We start from the raw sequence: 21,065 nt of genomic DNA on the forward strand, positions 1-21,065 counted from the left end.
TTCTTCCAAAATCCCACTGTCTAAATTAATTTCTATCTGGCCTGAAATCAAGATTATGCTGAGACAAAGAGAATTTTGTCACTCATAAAACATTTTACTCAATGTGTGTGGGGTGAATTCTGGCCCTTAATAATTACTGCATAGGATGCAATACATTTACTGCATAAGATGGAATTGCAGCCCTTACTTCACCTAGTATGAATTTAATCACCTGACACATCTGATGGCAATCCTTGAAACTTTTCTGAGTAACAGATTTTCAATGCTGGTTACAACCTAGCCTTTGAGAGTGCCCTCCATTAAGGCAGCAAGCATTCACAGACCAGGATCCTCGGATCAAAGTTACACTCCAAGCATGAAAAGAGACATCTCAACTTGCATTGTCATTCCTCAGTTGCTTTTTGTCTGGACAAAATCCCTAGCGTGGAAGGCGGCAAACCAGCAGAAGCAATGAAGCTGGATTGAAGCATCAGCAAAACCTTTCCTACAGTGTCTCAGAAAATTTTACTTGAAAAATTAATTTGGAAAGACTTAGATAAGGGCACTGTCATGGGGAATGAATGCAAACTGAAGGACCATGAAGGAAGAGTACCGATAAACAGCAGCCTAGCAGGTTGAGAGGAAGTACCTACTAAGAGCAACGATAGGTTCTGTGTTGTTTCACATCTTCATTAGTGGAAGGGGGAAGTGAACAGAATAGTAATGACATCTGCAAGTGACATTAAACAAGCGGTCTTACAAAAAAATATCATGGCAACTGTATAGAAACATAACAGCTACACAGAAGAATATGAAATGGCAAAAAGCAGGCACTGGGAAAAGCTGCCCGAGGGAGTCTAAGAGGATAAAACTAAAAGTAATGAGAATAAGAAAGGAAATGTAGTCTGAATACCGAAGAAAAAGTCTTCTAAAACCGTTGCGATGAAATAACCTAAAAATGGCAGAAAAAATGCTTTATTTCATGAGTCTTTAAAAATCAGACTACACAAAGACTAGAAAATATACCTGGAACAATCCTGCACTGGCTGGGAGAGAACAAAGGTGGTTCCAGTTCTTTCCTATCTTCAGTTTCTACGATATGGCAAATGTCTTTCTAGTAAAACCTGGCATTGCGAGGTATAAAAAGAAAGCCTCTTCTGGCAGTGAATTTTGTGGCCTATTTCAGTTCTGTTTTCCATTTCGGTCCATCTGGTTCCCAAGGATGCTGGAACCTGTACTGGAGGGATCCCCTTTCATCTTCAGTCAACCTTTCTGCTTCCAGCTGTTGCATTGGAAAGGGACGTATTGTCACAACATGCTACAACGTATTTCTGCCAGTGTGTTTGTCTTCTCTCCAGCATGAGCAAAGCCTACCTCGCGTGTGTAGTGTGCATGCATTAGCTTCTCAGAGAGCCACTGTGCTTTGTCTGAAATTCTAGATCAGTGTGAAGCAGGTTCCTTGTGCTGCAGCAATAAACGGGGTGGGATAAGCTCCTCTCTGGCAGTGGATTTTTTCCAGCTGGCAAGAACTGTCAGCTTTGTTTCAGTAGTAAAATACAACTGAGAAGATTCTTTATTAAGAAAAATAAAGAAGAATTGTAAGATTCAGTTAACTGTAATGTAATAGTTTTTATAATTTATAGACAATAAACCCATTTTTCTTAATTTCTTTAAGCCTCCAGTCTGAGGAGGAAAAGGGGAAATTTTTTTAATATGTGCAGTATTCTCCAATTTTTTTGTCTTCCACTCTTACGCTAGCAGCAGATTATGGCATTGCAGCTAAAGAGGTTATGCTGTCCTGAGGGGCTATCATGGTAGCAGCTGAGAGTAAACGAGGCAGATGGGGTGGAAAAACTGGAATATATGTGAGAAAGGATGTATGAAGTTATGATGCAATCATGGCTACTGAAAATATTCATAAGCTTTTAATGTTCCATCGTCAAGACTAATTTCAATGTGATTTCTATTTTAATTCACCTGCAGGCTTGGTTTTAACACCTTTGTACAGCCTCTGTTCAGGGCTTCTCACACTGTGGAATTGTAATTTACTGCTGCCATAAAAATAACTACAGGAGAATATTTACAGAAGTTTAAATATTTACTCATTAGTATTAGTGAGAATAACAGATTTCTACTAAGAGGAGAATTTAATACTATTCACTTAATTAGTGTTATTTAGTGCAAAAGCAAAGCAAAAGCATGTATGTTGGGAAATTTTAAATAGTTCATGCAGAAGAAAAATTACCTTTTCTTCAGAACAGAGCACTTCAGTTTTACTTCTGTATTGTTCTGTTACCAAAAGCAAACATAACAAATGAACTAACTCCAATCTGTGCAATTAGTTTGCAGACAAAGTGTCTGAAATAAGGAAAGGGAAATATTTGCCTCAGGAGCCCCTTGCCTCAGAGTCAAATTGACTGAAATCTCAGACTAAATTCAAGATGACATACAGCTGAACACAAGGGGAAAAGGGACTTGCTCTCAGCTGCTGTGCTGGGGGAGGAAGAGGCTGAAGAAAGAAAAAAAAATCAAAGGTATATTTTATGAACATCTGGCCCCAGGCAGTGGGACTTCTCATCTTTTGATGAGTGCAGCATTTTCCTGCCCTAACCTACCTGAGAAAAACAAAGGAAAAACTTGGCAGCAAATAAACAAAAAGAGAAACGTGGCAACCCAAATGTCTCATGAGTATTACACAAATTATGATCAGCCAGAGAACACCCTATTTTCCTTATCCTAAGGAAATAGTTCAGGCATATACACAGATGCAAATATCTCAAAAAGCTCTTGGAAAAATAATGCTTTATTACTAAACCTGTGCAACACATCCTAGTCTTAGTTTTTACTTGAATGGCATTTTCTCCCCCTGCTTGATGAGACTTTGTTTGAACTACCAAAATCTGTCAGATTCTGAATTGCTCAAAAAAACAAACATACAAAGGAGTTTCTAAAAAATGTAATTTCAGGACACACACACAAAAAACCAGCCCCAAAAGCAAAACAACAACAACAAAAAAGAAATTTAGTGAATAGATTGGAGAAAGCAGGGCAAACTCCCCTAATTAACATATTTGGACTAAAATGTTTCAGTTGGGAAATACTGCAAATTTTTTTTGGCACATTTTAAAAACCAACTTGTTCTAAAATAGTATTTTTCACTTCAAAATTGACACATATTAAAAATCTTAATGAAAATGGTTACAAGACCTGAAAAGGAAAATAAATGTTTCATTCTAGGTCTAACAAAACTCTGGGGGTCACCTGAATTTTTTGTCCTTTTCCCATTTTTTGATTCAATCTGAATCAGTTTCTTTGTCTTTCCAATGTTTTGACTAAGCAATGTTTTCAGGAGATGCTTCAAGCCATCTCAGCAAAATAGTCTGGGGTTTTTTTTTGTTAATCTGCTCCAGAACAAAATATTTCATTTCATTTTTCTGAATAGTAAATTGAAAGTTTGTGGAAACATCAGCAATTTCCCTTGGAATGCTACCAAGCATCCCCACCTCTTGCTTCAGGAACGCAGACTATGGCTTTTCCTGAAATTCAGAGAGGAATATGTAGTAGAGCTGGAAGTAATAAACAACATTTTAAGACAGAACAGAATCACTTACAGAAGTTATAGTGAAAGTGGACAAGCTTTCAAACTCAATCAATTTATTACAATGGCCCTTTTAAGGTGGCTGAAAAAATACTCGGTGTTGTAGGGGAAAAAAATGTCGCTACTAAGAGATCATTTTCTGTAAGCACTACCTTGCCTGTTTCTTTCAGATGGAACAGGATGCTTTTGTGAGCTGTTGAGGCAATACCATATTATGTGAACAGCATCTCAGAGCTTATCTTTGTCAGGTTTTTAAAAATTCTTCTCGAAACTAAGCCTATAACAGTGAACCATCTAGACATAGCAAGTAGATTACATTACAATATCTGAAGAAGACAGGCAAGACACACTTCAAAATATATTATAAAGCAAGAGTGAGTTTTAAAAAAATTACTGGGATTTTACAATACCTAATCGGCATACCAAAGACCATACACCAAACCACTGAGTCTTAGATGCTGTAAGAAATAATGTTGGATAGGGCTGACATTATGGAGATTTGCTGTAATAAATAACGGACCCAGAGATTTAAGGCAGTACAAACAACAGTAAGCTACCGTGTTTTGTAAAATAGATTTGGCATCAAAAAGTTGAGTTCAGCTTTAGGTGCTATGGAAGGCGCTTGTAGCTCTGCTATCCCAGGAGATGCACCATGATAGTGTTGATGGCTTAGTACTCTAGCGAATACTTGTGCGTGTTCTTTTAATTCCAATTTATTGTACCTGAAATCAACGGAAGTGCTCACGGTGTGTAATGCTAGGAATGCGGCTATACCTTTGCTGGATCAGGGCCCAAATGACCAGTTTCACTAAGGATTGCATCTGGAAGCCACTGGGCCACACCTCCACACCACTGACTCTGGCCTCTGCTCTCCACCCATAATATCAAGAGCAAGTAGAAAACACAAGTATATGGCTGTTAAGGATTAAAAAATTGAATTAAAACTGCAATTCCACAACAAGACACTGCCTGCATTTTTAAATCTTCATTTTAAGTCTTCGTGTGGGTGAAAATCACTGCATTTATTTCACTTGATTTATAGACCACCTAACTGCTGCTCATAATCTGACTAGCCGTATCATTAGTATAATAAAACCATAGCTTATGTCTATAGCTTTTAACACAGTATGACCAAAGGACTGTTATTCTAACACATTTTTGGTGTATCCCAATACATTATTTAACTATGAATTTACACACACCAGCCTTTTTCTCCTAAAAAGCCTTTCACAATGTAAAAAAAAAACCTAATAAAAACTCGCAGGGATGCACAATGTGTTAATTGAGAATAAACGATGACTCCACATTTGAACTTTTCTTTGAGAAAACTGAACAGGGCTGAGAAGCTGTTTTGAAATGGAAAGTGGGTGTCCCTCCGGGCATGGTGACAGAATGCAGTAGCCCTTGTTTTCTCTGCACATGTATTGAAAGCGAAGCTGTTATAGAGTGCATTTTGAAATGTAGTGCAGTCACTCTGTTGGGAGCCTGCTTCCTCTTGAAGCATTATAAACATTTTGTTTACACTTCCTGATGACCATTTAATGAAATGAAACACTTTTATTTTCTCTTTTTTTAAAAAAATTTTCTTATGTTTCTCCTTAGGCAGAATTGAGAGGAAAGATGTACTCAAGTATGATTCTAACTTCTTACAGAGCTACTGACTGTAGTTCCGAATTTCCTAGTTTTCTAATTGTTTCTTTGTTGTTTAGATGCTATTCTTCCTGAGTAATTTGAAAAAAAAGATACATAGGCTTTGTACCTTCTCTTTAATGACTTCCATTTCTGGGGGAATTTCTGCAACTTTCTTAAAGCCACAAAGGCTGCTACAGAAAAATTTTCTTGATTCAGGAGTCTAAAAGGTCTACAGAAGAGGAGTCATGAGCCATAAGTCTTTTAGAAGTCTATGAAGGACAACCTCTGCTACTTAAAGACCACCCTGCTAAGTAATGCTCTCCCCCCCATCTTCCAGATTCTTGTGAAGAGAAGTAACAATTCTGCAGGTCTCTCAGAGGTCAGCAAAGAAAAGCCATCTCTAGACCTGGAGGAATTGGCCTTCTCTAACATAGATCCCAAACAGTGCAAAGTCAGACATCTTCCTGCCCAAATTGCTGATAAAGTTTTCCTAAATCCTATAATGGAAAACAACATGGCTGGCAAAAAGACAAATATTAGCAAAATCAGAAAGGGAAGCTACAGTTTTGCCCAGCTGCTCTACTTGCTTTGGGCATCAAGGAAGACGAGTAAGGATAGCAACCTTTCTCGAATCCCTGCGTTTCCTGAACCCTGTGCAAAGAGTTGCAGGAGATGAAAACCATCTGTGAAGAAGGTCCTTACATGGGTTTTAAAAAGCTCCTCAGTTTTCTTATAGCCTTTGCACTACATGACCCTTGTGAGCATACAGGGTACAGAGACTACATTTTAAAGGCACTGGGAAGCAAATATTCCAGGGACTTCTCAGTTGGTAAACTAGGGAGATTGCTTCCAAGAGGGGAAAGAAAACCCACAAGAGGCAAATCATTAAATTCTCTTGAAATTCAAAAGATTGAGAAAGTTTTTGCTCAGAAGTTTTAAACCTCAGATAACACATTCTAACTTCAGACCAGCAAAGGGAGAGAGAGGAGGGAGGTTTCAGCTTCTAGATGCTGCAGCACAATGGCAATGACCAATCTAAATGGAGCAGAGGAGAGCTGTCTCAAAGATGTGTCTCGCATCACTGCCATGCACAAGTATCACCCAACAGCTACTCAGTGTGCATCTCTGTACATGTCTGGAAGTCGTGATGGAGGTGCCCAAACTTGACACTAACAAAAAGATGGTGAGGTACACATCTTATTATAAAGCACTTTGAAATGTGAGGCTTAAAAAGAAAAGTGACATGGGGAAAATGTGGAAAATTTCTACAAGTTTTAAAGAACTTGTCCTCTCTTCAGTACTAAAAATGCAGTAATTCTTACACGGCAGGTTATCTGTGATGTCATTTGCCTGGGTGCTTAGGTGACTTCAGTTGAGGGGAGAACAAAGTCCTGGTTAAACACATATTTAAGTGATAAAGTCAGAAAGGATAATTTTTAGCTCTTGCATAGCAGAGGCCATAGGATATTTCAATATCAATTTGTGCTTTAACTAGAGCATAACTTCTAGAAAAACATTCAGTCTTGATTTAAAAATTTAAAATAATGGATAATCCATCACAAACTTTGATAAGTTATTCCAATGCTTAATTACCCTGATGAAGGATACTTCCCTTATTTCTAATTTGAACATGTCTTTGAACTTGCAGTCATTTGATCTTGCTGAACCTTTGCTAAATTGGCAAGCCCTCTATTAAGAAATGTTATTTTCTCCTGCAGATACTAATAAGCTATGATCAAACTATCCCTTGACTCACTCCCAGATAAGCTCCTGGAGCCATTTTTCCCAAGTTTATGGGAAATTTTCCCATATTTTGTTTGAACTTTGTTAATTTATAAGTACTCATCTTTGACCTGTGGAGATTAGACCTGGACAAGTAGCTAAACCTATATTTTAAAATATATCCACTCCAAGAAGTGATCCCTAGTGCCCAGATCAAGGACTATGGAGTGGTTGTAGACACACTGTTCAGGGTCTAGCACTTCATACTATATAGTACTTGTACTACTTGTCTCTGAGGGCCTAGTTTGTGTTCCTCAGTTTTTAGACATAAAAATTATTTTGTTTGCATTTCTCAGTGTCTGACATTATGAGAGAGCCATCTTACAATTTTCTAGATTGGAGAGTTTTTAGCATGGAACTAATGGTCTGTGTTGTGTGCACTGAAGAATGTCATCAGGGCATGTGGCAATATTAGAGAATGTGAAGCCTTCTGATGCAGTCTTGAAGGACTGGAAAGTGATGCCAAAAAGAGCGAAGTCTTATCCATACTATCTTCCAGAAATACTTCCTGGAGTGAACTACCAACAAATTACACTTAATATTTTTTTTTCTTGACAAAAGACAGGTTGCTCCCTGAGAAAGACAGGCTACCAAGTAATTTCTGTGCCCTGTGGATGATCAGGGAGCCAAGAGTGAAGAATGAACTAGGGAGCTAAGTTATCTGACAGTGTAGACAACTGGTATGTCAGGAGTAAAAAGTCTACACCTAATACAAAAGAAATATACCTCCCATACTCATACTTGAAATGTCCCTGTTTATATATCCAATGATCACACAAAGTATTTTGACAACAGTATTAAACCTGGAGTTCATGTTCACCTGATTATCCATCCTGGACTGATTCTCATGCATGTCTTCATTCTTTCTGAGTGTGCAATTTTACAGGTCAGTGCCTCAAAACACAGAAGTGCGACTGAGTGTCCCAACTCTACATCAGGCCAGAGTAACTGGACTTTGGGTGAGCTGTCCTGAAGAGGAATCACAGAACAGTACAGACTGTACAGGGTTGGTTACAGTGCAGGAGGTCCAGTCATTGGATCTCCCTGTGCAGGCATGTTTGGAAAAAGGGATCACACAAGGCTTGTTTCCATGGATAAAAACTGAGGAGGTTTGCTGGAACTTGCTGAATATTTCCCCTGACAAAAACAAGTAAGTCTTTCAAAACTAATCTATCTTGGACTCTCCACCAAAGAATCACCCACCTTTAAAAGAAAAAATATCTGTTTCTTGATCCTCAGCTCCTGTAAATCAGCTTAGATCTATTTAACACAAGAGTCAGGCATTTATATCAGATCTGGACCTTATCCATGATGCTTACCTATGTTTTTTTCTTCCTCAGAAAGCAGCAAAAAGTGAAAGGTAACAGGGACCATTGCTTTAAATTACGTGGGTTTTTTTGGTGTTGATCCTCTCAAAAGCATCATATTTAATAGGGGTCAAAATGTCAACAGTTTTACAAGGTTTCTACTTTGGACTAAGTGAAGAGGAAAAATGCACCCTGCACAGATGATAATTATTTTGCCTGGCTTCTAATATTAACAGTAGTCCACAAAGCTAATTGTAGGGATGGGCACAATGAGTAAGAACCAATCATAGCTTTTCTTGCTCTGGTATTCAGTCAATGCCCTAGCAACAGAGAAAGAAATGTGGCTCATGGGCTGAACAGCCTCTAAGTTACTTCTTTATAGTTGGATGACAAAAAAGTTTGGGATTTTGCATTCAGAAGCAACCAGACAACTTTTCCCCCCCCCTCTTAATGGGTGGTTCATGGGCTGGATGAGATTCAGGAGGAATAGAACATTCTAAGAAAGGGATTAGGGGAAGGAAAGCAGCAGCACAGAATGAACAAGCCTAAACATCAACCATAGCATTTTTTAAAAAAAACAGGAAACACAATGTACTTTTAATGCAATGACTTCACCCAAAAGTAAGCTGCAGGTCAATCCTTCCTCCACGACCGTCTCTCTTCTAGTAACAGAGAGACAGGATTAGGTTCACAACAGAATTACAAGGATGCATTTCTGTAAAGAGAAAATGTGTGTGGAGCTGTTTAGCATGCTCATATAGCCAAACCGAGGTACAGTTTGGATAAGTGGATTACAAGGTGCCTGCAAAGTGAGTTGGACTGCCAAGCTCAAAGGGTTGTGTTCAGCAATTAAACATTCAGATGGCGGCCAGTTACAAGTGATATTCCACAAGAGTTGATACTGCGGCTGACACTGTTTGACATCCTGATTAATTAGCTGGAGATGAGATAGAATGTATCCTCAGCAGCTTCACACATGACACCAAACTGGGGTCTGTGGCCAATACCCTGGGGATAGGGCTGCTATTCAGAGGGACCTTGACAGGCTGGACAAGCGGGCTAAGAGAAAGCTCATGAAGTTCAACAAAAAGATTACCACTCTCTACTCAGCACTTGTAAAACCACATCTGAAGTACTATTTTGGATTCCTCAGTCAAATAAAGACACCGACATGCTGGAGTAAGTCCAGCAGAGAGCAATCAAAATGGCCAGTGGCCTGGAGAACATGTATGAGGAGAAGCTGAGAGAACTGGGCTTGTTCAGCCTGGAGAAGAGAAGGCTAAGGGGATCTCTTATTGCTGTCTACAACTACTTAACAGAGCCAAACTGTCCTAAGAGATGCACAGAGACACAATGAGAGGTAACTGACACAAAGTGCAGCAAAGGAAATGCTAATTATGTATTAGGAATTTTTACTTTTATTTTTTACTTTTGTCACCAAGACAGTAGCCAAATACAGGAATAGGCTGCCTTGAGAGGTATCCTTGGAGATACTAAAAACTCAATTGGAAAAGGCCCTGAGCCACCTGAGTTGGCTTTCAGTGGGAGGAGGACCAGAAGACCTCTGGAGATCCTTTCTGACCTAAATTGCCTACAATCCTACGATCCTATTAGGGAAAGCTTCTCTTTTCACTGTCTCTGCTAAGGCCTTGAGAACAACTGTGTAGAAACTATCTGTATATATAGGGTATTGCAGTGCTCCTGTCCTCCCCTGAGCTCAGTTCGACAAAGACACGTGGAGGAGGGAGGGTAGAGGAGCTACAGCAGGAACAGTTAAAGTCAGGATGTAGCTGAACATAGAGACAGAAGAAAGACAACGGGGAAAGGAAAGAACTGAGCTGCTGCTCCTGAGATCTCAGTGTCCACTCAGTTTTGCAGATTCTTCTTTGTCAAAAATCTCTTGATATTTTTTTAAAGGGGAAAGGTTTGTCCTGAACCTAGTTTGCCCTAACACTAAAAATGATTAAAGCATAGTGATTTCTGTAGCCAATAGCACCTAAGAGAGTGATCTGACTATGACCAAATGCAACTGTTTTTTGTTGGCGCTCTCTTAGAGGTGGCAGCTTTGACACAGGGGTGTAGAAAGACATCTTAGTTACTCTGCTACTTTCTGTGACAGGCACCAGGCTACCTGTTAAGAGTCCAAAGATGTAGTCCAACAGTGATGCTTCTTTCTTTGCTTTGGGACTATGGCTAAAACCTCTGTTTCTGTATCTACAAAAAGGAACTGTCTTTACAGTTACTTTTATGAGCACAATGAGAAACTGGAAAGTGAACTTGCACTTCAGAAGAGAAAGTAATGGTTTTACTATTACTATGCATTTGTCTGGGGTTCTCCTGTCATATAATAGAAGTTTTTGTTCTCAGTTTAGACACCTGGATGCCTCTACTAAGCTATTATGTGTAAGTCTCTCATCTAAATTTAACCTGCTAATGATGGTCCCTCTACAATAAAGAGAGGGCATTTCAGAGTGCTGGACAACATAATTACTCATCAAGCTATGTATGTTCACATAAAGAACTGTCTTGATCAAGCTAAAAATACCACACTTCAGAATGATGCTTTAAATCATCAGGCTGGCATACTACATACATATGTCTTATTTATGTACATTACATGGAGAACTTTACATTATGAACTCAGGTCAGACCAGTAAAAAACCCCAAACTAGGACAATTTATTAAACTAAAAGGAAATACTTTTTATTTACACCAATATAATGGATACTAGAATCTGGTACAGACTGTCTGAATGTCATTGTTTTTTTTAATCACAGGTTTCTTAGGAGATGAAAGTTTTCAGTGTTTCAAAGAAAGTCAGGCGTTGTTTTTAAAGAGAAGACAGTTATGGGACTGATAGATTCAATTGCTAAGGAGCAGAGGATGTATCTCAGAGAATGCACTGAACAGTAGACTAATTCAGCCGCAGCAACGCTGTTACTACATGGGTAGGCTTCTCAAAATAGAGGCACCATTTTCAAAATCAAATACATATTGACCCTCATTTGAGAAACGTCAAGCATGCTGTAAACAAGTTCTCAGTACATCACGTGTTAGAAACTGCATGAGAAAGACTGGAAAGGAATCTATTCTTTGAGGGTAGTCAGCTTTAAGATAGTTTATTTTTAAGTGCAAGCTGCAGATTATAGCCAACAAAGATAGGTATTTGGTCATCAAAAGCACACTTATCATTTTAGCTTCCCACCATTGGCACAAACAGACTCACATTTCCTGTTGAGCCTAAAAGCAATTGTGGTGGCACTCCTAAACTACTACCTGTACAATGTGCGTGATACCTGTACTTCAAATGCATCCATTTGCATTGTAAAGCACATATGTATCAGTATGCTTTGCACTGATAATAATATTTGCTGAATGAAGTCACGGTTTCTTAAAGAAGGAATAATCTAATCCAAAAAATGGGTACAGTGTGAATCTGAGTAGGTGGAGTAGGTGCTACTTTTTCCTTGCATTGGCGTTAGACTTCATTTTTTCTTTTTTCTTTTTTTTTTTAACATTAAAATGTATTTTTCATCTGTTTGCAAAGTCTCCTGTACTTAACAACCAAACCTAATGATACCAGTTCCCGTACCAAACATGACTAATGTTTTATGTAATGAGAGGCAGGAATATTGCAATGGCTTTTAAAGAGGGCATGGCCAAACTGAGTCAGCCCCCAGTGGTGTGTATTTAAAGGTTCTATAAACCATGAGTTTTCTGACTTCTTCATTCACTGAGACAATTCGGAAAAATCTCCTCTCTCACGCAGCCACTAGACTCTTTTCTTTACAACATGGAGAAAAGCACTAGTTTTACTCAGAATCTATGGAATATAGTCTGCAAATTAGTGCTATATTCAGATGGCTGTCATGGAATTCTGACTCAGGGGGGAAAAAAAGGCATTTTGGTAACAGATCTATCCAGAATTAGGCAACAATAACTATTTAAAGCATTAATTGTGAGGATTTCTGAAAAACAGAAATGTCTGATTAAATTAAAAGTGCTCAGCACGTCTTAACATCAGATCCATTATCATAATGTTGTGTGCCGAAGCCCATGGAGCTCAGATGAAAGTGGTTATCATTTTTCCGGAGCAGGACCACAGGCAGTTCCATGACTGCCACCACCCCATTTTGCGCTGCTTTACTAGTCATTTGCTTTCTGCACTGAAGATGCACAGTATCATCACGAAGAAGCACAAGATGTGATCCAGCCTAATCTCATATAAACAGTCTGCCCTACGCTTGTCACAATTGCTAAATATTATGTAAAAATGACATAACATATGCTTCCCACTTCCAATTCATCTTCCATAGGTCCTTTTTTTCAGGGAAATAATAAAGGAAAGAGATTCATTCTAGCATTCTTCCAGCCATTACAAATACGGGCGTAATAATGCACGGTGCACACGGAGCCTGGTAATTGTTAGGTGCTAGCCATTCCCTTCTGTTCTCAATCCACAAATCTGGTAATGTGACATCTCTCAGCGTGGGAGTATGAATCCTCAGCTCAAGCTGTTGAGACACCTCCTTACAGTATCTGGTAGTTGCACTGAGGCAGTGTATTTCAGATGAGCCTCAAATCCTCAGGACGGGCTTCTGTAGTCTAGAGTCTGAAATCCCCTGGGCCAAAGTTTTTATAAATGCCCCCCTGGCACCCAAATTACAGGCACAGATCCATCCTAAAGCTCCATTTGAAAGGCATGGAGTCCATTCTCAGCTGATATAAGTTGGTCCTGCTGCACCAAAGCCAGAGAAGCCAGGGGTGATTCACACCAGCTGGGGAAGTGGCCTGAAATCATGCTAACAGTCACCAGAAACTGCTTTTAAAAGCTATTCTCCACCATGATGGAAAGTATAAGGCGGACAAAGTACTAAAAGCTTTTATGTTTAGAATTTCTTTGACAAGATATTTTTCTGAGGACTAAGAAGACTGTTATTCCAAAAAGGAACATCAAACCATACAGTGCAATTCTGGAGCTGTCAGTTTAACATCTGTAAAGAGAAAAATCATTGTGCAGCTCAGGCAATACTTTCGAAAGCACAGTTTAGTCAGTGAAAGACAATATAGATCACACAGAGAGAAAAGTGTGCTTTAACTAATGTATGAGGAGTCTGTAAGAGTTAATCTCAGTGTAGACAAGCAAAATGGAGGGAATGATATATAAAAGAAGTATTTGATTAAGCAGTTTACTGAGTTTTGGCCAATGAAGTACAGAAAAAACCTGGGTACCTCTGCGGTACAGAAGGAATTGTGTTTAAAATGGCTTGAGGAAGGTAACGTTATCTCAGATAAAGAATGGTTCTAAGAACATTTTAAACACCAATTAAATTGTCACTAAACTAACTTCTGAGTTTGGTCTGGTTTTCCTAAGATTATATTATCATGGTCTAAAGTATGACTTGGATTATCTGCCTGTGCAAATGAGGAAGAAGGATGAAAAACAACCAAATAAAATCTTTCCTTGAAAAGCTGTATTGGCTGTCAGGAGATTTGGCCTGGGCACACAGGAACAGGAGAATGCACATGCTCACTGGGTTTAAAGAGCTAGTGGAGAAGGAACAAACACACCTTTGGCTTTAATGTTTCTGCCTTCTGGGACTCCCCCAGCCTATATGTTGTCCAGAGTCGCTCAGACATAGAAAGGTTGGAGTAAAAGATAAATTATTTGCTTCAGAAATTGGGAGGAAGCAGTGGAAGAATTTTGACTTTGAGGGGTGCTTCTGCATCAAATCTGCCAGGGTTGGGTCTGGCTGAAGAGGCTCACATAAAAATCTCTTTTCTTAGGATTGTATCCCAGGACTGTAGTAAACACTCTCCCAAGAGCAAGAGCAAAGTCTGTCTGAGAGCTTCCCCCTGATGCAGCTTTGTTTAGCTCATTAAAGTTTCAGGATTTTGGGGTCCCTTTGACTATTCCTAAGTACAACTCTAAGCACCTGAATTTCTGAGTCTTCCCTTTCCTGGCCCACTGTCTTTTATGAGTGTTTTGCTTAGAGTTATTGCCTCTCTTTCCTGCCCCCCCGCCTTAGTTTTCTGAATCCTCCTTGGCCACAGTGTTACATTCAGTGTCAATTATTTTAACTTACTGAACACATCAAACAAGCTCCAATTTCACTTGGTATTTCATCTTCCTTGAGAGATTTACACCTTCAATCTCTGCTAGATTACTGAGGCAAACAATTAATTCAATTAAGAAAATTATAGTAAATGATGCTGATTCTGTCAATATCATTGTTGTTACTTCTCAGAGGTTGCCTGTTTCACTCAGTGACCTCTCGTTCTGTGCACTGAATGTACTGAAAAAATATCATTCCACTTCCTATGATCACTTGTCAATCTACCATTAATTATCTACTTTCTGGTCTTCCTTCTAAAAAAAAAAAGTTTTTATAACTAGAGGTGAGTTGTCTGAAGAAAGAAATTGTGAGCAACTAAAATCATGGGCAGGATTATGCATGGCCTGATAGGTATGTATTAACACATACCAAGAACTAACACATGCAATGTATGTGAAGGACTGCAGACATTCAATTATTTTTGCTTTCAGTGGAAGAATTTTGTGATATACTGACATTTGGTATCCCTATAAAACATTTGGAACAGTAAGTTAAGACAATATAAATTAAAGCTTTACAGTGTTTTTATTTACATAATTGCATTTTAAATACTACAGACCACATATTCCTGGGTTACTCTAATGTTATGTGGTTGCGACACATTTCTCTGTCAGCATTAAAATGGCAGAAAGGAAAAAGCAAAAATGCAGCAGGAAGAAAGTAACTATAAAAGGTGGTCATCTCTCAGTAGAACAAAAGATACTGCTTTGTGGTGTAACACTGAAGAGAACTGACATTAACAAATTTAGTTGTGTATAACATAAGCTTTCAGGTTTCAGGACAAATCCATAAAACTTAGCTCTGTCTCATGCTTTTGGGGGGGTGGAGGGCAGGCAGCCCAAGCCTCTATATATGCAATTCTGCTCCGGCAAGTGGAGAACCAGGAAACAAACCTCTTTTGCCAAAATCTTGTATCCATATCTATCTCTGTTCTGTTAGGCTATTCTTTTGAACATTTTCTCAGAACAGAGATGCTTTGCAGAGGCTGAAATACAAATTCACAAAAACTGGAGTGTTTCCCCCAAATATACAAAGGAATACAGAAATACAGAAGACCCAACCACAACTTGTGTGAATCTTTTTCTAGTTAGTCTGTTTAATTCAATCCAATATATTTCTGTGAAGCAAAATCACTACTATGGTGAATAATTTCCTGATAGTGCAGGGATATCTAAGTGGACTCATCTTTTCTAAATGGAGGCTTCACCATCTGTTCTGCCCGCGTATTACAAATAGAGAGGTAACCTAACTCACTGCATCAGCATGTAAAGGCTAGCATGGAAATGATTTAGATGTACGTGTGTGTTCTTTATGCACCTGGTATGTTTTCTCACATACCAAACACAAATCTGTGGGGAGACTTGTCTCTTGCAACCTAATAAATTCTCTGATCCAGTGCCTTTATTCCTTTCTCACAGCAGCAGAAATTGATGGCCAGTAGTTTGCATTTTATTAGGACAATTATGACCCTGTTGCTGTCCTGCAGGAGTTATATCTTTATTGGGCTGACATTTTGTATTTACCTCTCTACAGAAAATGAGCCTTGATTCCTATTCTTCCCCTCTTGCTGGGCCTACATATGCTTCATCATGGACAGAAATCTTGTAGGAGATGTGCTAAGGGTGTGTCAGACTGCTGAAAAGCTCTGTCCTTCCCCAAAGGATGCCATACAATCTCTCTTAAGACGATTTAGAGAAGCAACATATTCTCCTCAGAGTAGCACAGGACCAGAAACTCCAAAAGGCATCACACTGCATCATTTTTACTGCTTTAAATGACAAATTTTGCAGTAGGTTAGGAAGGGAGGTGCAAGTTACCACATGTCATACTCTCTAGACCAGGAAACTGATTGCATGCTCTGTGCAAACGTTAATTCAAAGAAAACCCTCAGGTCCTACCTGTGTTGTAGCCCCTCCCAAGCGCTGGCCAGGGCCGGTGATTCTTCCAAAGGTTGCCCAAATACCAATCACTCTGGTTCTCCACCAAGCCAAGAACCTGCTGCCCTGGAAATGAGCAAATTGCAAAAAGATCATGAGACAAAAGACACTCAATCAATGGAAAACAAACACGCGCTCTGGAGAAGGACAGCCAGTGGAAAGAGAAGACAGAAGTTGGGGCGCTGCCTTCCTTTCACGCATTCGGAAGATGCCTGCTTTTGTAACAGACAGCAAGCCTGGCACAGCAAACTCCGCACAGCTCATTTCTTTCCTTCTCCCCTGGCTAGTCTGAGTAATTAAACACTGTGGGAACCTTTGTCATGCTGACAAAAATATATCACCCAGACAAATCTGAATGCTGCTTGATTTTGGAATACAATGATGGAGAATCCTAGTGAGAAGTAAGTGTTGGTAAAATGATCATCTAATATGAAGATCTGTTCATACTCTGATGGAGATAATATAATTGAAGCACAAGGCTCAGTACAACAAATTATTGTCTTCCCATGCTCCCCCCCACTAGTTTCAGGGATTTTTTTCTCAGTCACAAAGGAAATCCCTTTTGCTCAGGAAAATATTGGATTCTAAGAGTTTACCTACAAAAGAAAGCTGCACCGTTTTAATTTAAGAGAGTAATTTAAAAGTCATTTAGGTAAGCCTGTGTGGAATGCTGCATAGAAATTATGATTTCAGTTTTAGATGGGCTTATTTTGGTTTAGCTTACATTGATTAGCAGCTGGCTTCAGCTACAGTAAAATGTGTTTTAAAGCAAATGTGTCTACAAGGTTTGCACTGCTTAAAAATCAACTGAAAAGGGAATGTTTGTATAGATAAGGACTTAATTATCTATCCTGAAATGTGCTGTATAAAATGTAAATAAGAGAAGTGATTGAAATGATGCTCTGGTGACAGAGGATGGAGGGAAGGGGAAAACTGCATTTGGATCTAGTCAAAGAAAGGAAAGGGAATGGTGTTTTGACAGACGGACCCGCTCAGTGAGGGCACTAAGGCTGGGATTGAAAATTATTTTGCAACCTTTTGAGAAAGCAATTAAGCATCATGCTCTGAAGGCACATTTTCAAATCCCAGCTATGCTCATAAAACTGGATGTACGGTCACAACAGTGCACTGAAAGCATTAAATGATCGTTATATGTTGCTTATGTAGGACCATAGCTGAATTACTAAAATTTGAGTATGGCCCAAGACAAGACTGGGCTCAGAAGCAAGACAGAAAGACAGAAGTGATTAATTCAATTTTATAATCAGCTAGGAAGAGATTAGGATACGTCAGGTGATTGCGAGACTCTCCTGCAGTATCTCTAATTCAGTGGAACATCAGTAACCCCCACATGTGTCTCGAATGCTGTTTCAAAGAGTGTGAGCAGCAGTGAGTGGCCAATTCATATAACAAATAAATAAGAACACTACGAAAGCATTCAAGGAGTGAATGGAAATCAATCTAGAAATAACCTTGAGAGATTACCAAGTCCAGTCCACATCACTGTTCAGGATCATCCTACTCTATCCTAATCACAACATGCCAGTCCTCACCAGACCTCATTTTCTAATGATGTCCCTCCTTTTGCATTACATATTACATGTAATATGTATTTAAGTTTTCACATTATAATCCATAACTCATTTTTTAAGAAGGTGGAAAATCAGGGGGAGAGCAGAAAGGATCATATAAAAGACCATCACACATTTATCACCCCATTGGTGCTACTGAAAACTGGTAATATTAACAGAGTGCAATGCACAAGAGCATGAAGGAAATGACAAGTTAGAGGCAGATGAATCCTAAGCAACTGATGATTTGTTCATACAAATAAACTGTAGCATCTCTCAACCTGTGAGACACATGGAAGACACTAGACAGCACATGAGGTGCCACGAGCCATATATTGTGAGGAAATATGAAAGGGATTTCAACTGGCTGAAACAAGTCTTAGCCAAAAAAGGCTGAAGGGCAAAATTTAAACCAACATTTGTTGATTCTGTGCTGGAAGACTGCCTGCTTTTTATAACCACTCCCCTACAGTCGAGGTAGAATAAATCAAAATAAGAAACTACCATGGCTAGTAAAGGATGAGAAAAAACCCCAATAAAAAATGCAGGTGCAGCTTGGCTGGAATGGATTGGCACAGCCGGTAGGAAGAGAGTGACCCTGCCCATATTCTAACAGCGCATTTCACAACTCATCAGTCCACAGATCCTTCTCAGGATAGTACTGCTAACATCAAAAGAAATGTTAGAATTCCATTTGCAAGAAGCAGATACTGAACTTCCTTACCACAGAGCATCAATCTGCTTTCGTTATTTTAGCCCCATGCATTTCCCAACAAGCCACAGAGTTCAGCCTTCAAACTGATGAATAATAAAAACCGAACAAACCTTGCTGCTTGTTAATGGTTTTCCTTTCGCACCTACCAGTCCAAAACCTCAGTTCTGACAATGTAGCCCTGAAATACTTATTTCTCAGTTATTATTTTTCATGCTAAGATAAACTGAAAAGGCTCAGGAAATTATGTTCGCACATATTTATTGCAGCTGTATCATTTCCTTCCCCCTTTTCCCTTTATTTTGAAGACGCCAGAACAAATCCTGCTCTCACCAGTATTTCTTGAGGTTTGATACGGGACATGGATGAAGGCAGAAATTAACATCATGTAAGCTTTCCGGCTTAGATACATGGATCAGATAATGTGACTTACTGTGTATCAACTGAGCTGGAATAACTGCCTGTACGTGACCTTTTAGCTTGTCACAAATACAAAGCAAAATGTGTTGGCTAACACACTTTAGTTTGCCTTTGCAATGGCCTGGGAATGCACACGTGCTCACGTACTGTCCTAGGGTAGAGCATTATGCAACTGGTCAGGCTGTTGTAACTCTTGCTGGTGTCTGAAAACCTACCAGGCAGATGTGATGGCTTGTCTCCCAAGCCACCTTGGAGAAAGTTATGAAGATATGTTTTGTATCTTCTCTAGTTATATTTCTGTTTTCTCTAGGCTGGAATAGTGTTGCTGTCTCTGCCAAAGAAGAATATATTTTTATTTCCCTTTACTTTGTCTCTGTGATCTAGACTCAGGGCAGAAGTGATCAGGAAACCAGAACTTCAGCTGCATAGCAAATATTAATCAAAAAATGTTTTCATTCTGAATCAGTTTAGAAAAAAGAAATTCAGAAATATTCTCTGGAAAAAAATTCCCCAAATATTTTCATCTGAAGATATCAAAATAACCACATCTAAATGTACGACCCTCCTCATTTTAAATAATATCAAACAATGTGACACATAATACAGATGCATAGTATATACCACATATACCACTTTATTCTATGTATCTAGAAGCTCAAAGAAAATAAACCCCTAAGTTTTGCCCTTCCAATTTTGGACAACTAAAAATATTTCGCTCAAAGCTTTCATCAAATTTTTTTTTCTATTAATGAATCATTGTGAGAATATCTGTCCAGTGTATCTGAGCATTACCAGTTATTTCATTTAGTTATTTCTTTTTCCAAATGCATTATGAAGTTATAGAAACGAGGCACTGGCCAGAGCAATGCATGGCGTCGAGCAGGCGCAATGAACGCTCCCCTTGCTCACAGTTTTCTGAGCATCCATCAGCCCCAACTTGTCCCTTTGCCACTCCTCATGCCTTCCCTGCAAGGTGCCTGCAGTTCTGCAGAAACTTTCACCAGCTTCTTTTCACCTCTGATCATACCGCAATCTGAATTCAGATTGTCTGGGGAGAACTGGAGCTCCTTCCCACCATGGCCTTTTGTAAAAGGCAAGCATAAAAGAGTTATGTGAGTTATTCTTCCAGCAGATGAGAACACGGTGGCTACCATAATGAATTTGAATCGTTCAGCATTCTGAGCTGCCTGTTTCTTCTTCCTAAGAGTTATTATAATAAAATACCACCACTAACGGCAAAAGCTCTGTCATTGTTTTCTGCTCTAGCCCTGCAGTTATGATTAAGTGCACTCCTCTCACTCTCCGTTACTCCAGGCACAAGTTAGCTTATGAAAATGAAGCTGTCTTTCTTACTTATTCATACATCACCACTAACAGCCAGACAACAAGAAACAAGGCTATGATTCTGGCATGACCACGGTGAAAAATTATCGAGCAGGCAGAATTACAGCTGGATTGTCGGGAACGGGGCTGTATGCTGCCTGGCTGTGGGACGAGACTTCTCCAGAAGGCAGCTGCACAGCTACAGTGTTTTGCACAGTACAGCTCCCTGGCAGCTCTTGCATGTTGAGAAGTGCTTCTCTCCTTTGCAAAAGCTTAGCTGTCGCTGGGAAGGGGTTTCCATGGAAAAACAGATACTTCTGAGCCTGACAACTCAATGCCTTCGATTCTGTTTTCACTTCATAGATTTTTGGTGGCTAACGGAGGGGAAACATGATCCTCTAGTTCAGGCACTGAAGGGGAATCCAGATCTCAGCTCAGCTCCCTGCTCCGATACTGATTTCTTGGATGACACTGGACAGGTCACGTAACAGCCTCTTGCTCGATTCTCCCTTAATAACAATGGGGATAACAACTTTTTACTCCTCTCCCATTTTGCCTGTCTCACCTACTGCACATTTAAGCCCTCGGGGGTAATAAATGTGTGCTAGTTTCTGCTGAAAGCATGTGGCACGGTATTGTGTCTCCAGCAGCAGGGAGTAGCAGCTGTGCAGTGCGGAGCACAACAGCA

The 21,065-nt window shown here is 39.4% G+C and overlaps 1 protein-coding gene across 1 annotated transcript in view; it reads right to left on the minus strand.

Annotated features, from left to right (window-relative positions):
• Positions 1 to 21,065, minus strand: part of LARGE (like-glycosyltransferase) — a 206,257-nt gene that overhangs the window by 47,674 nt on the left and 137,518 nt on the right. Inside the window, exon 6 of the mRNA XM_010585370.1 lies at positions 16,313 to 16,417. Coding sequence (XP_010583672.1) covers positions 16,313 to 16,417 — 105 coding nt within the window. The remainder of the gene's footprint in view (positions 1 to 16,312; positions 16,418 to 21,065) is intronic.

The sequence above is a fragment of the Haliaeetus leucocephalus genome, unplaced genomic scaffold (assembly GCF_000737465.1).
Source record: "Haliaeetus leucocephalus isolate CR32 unplaced genomic scaffold, Haliaeetus_leucocephalus-4.0 Scaffold101, whole genome shotgun sequence".
Classification (NCBI taxonomy): Eukaryota; Metazoa; Chordata; class Aves; order Accipitriformes; family Accipitridae; genus Haliaeetus; species Haliaeetus leucocephalus.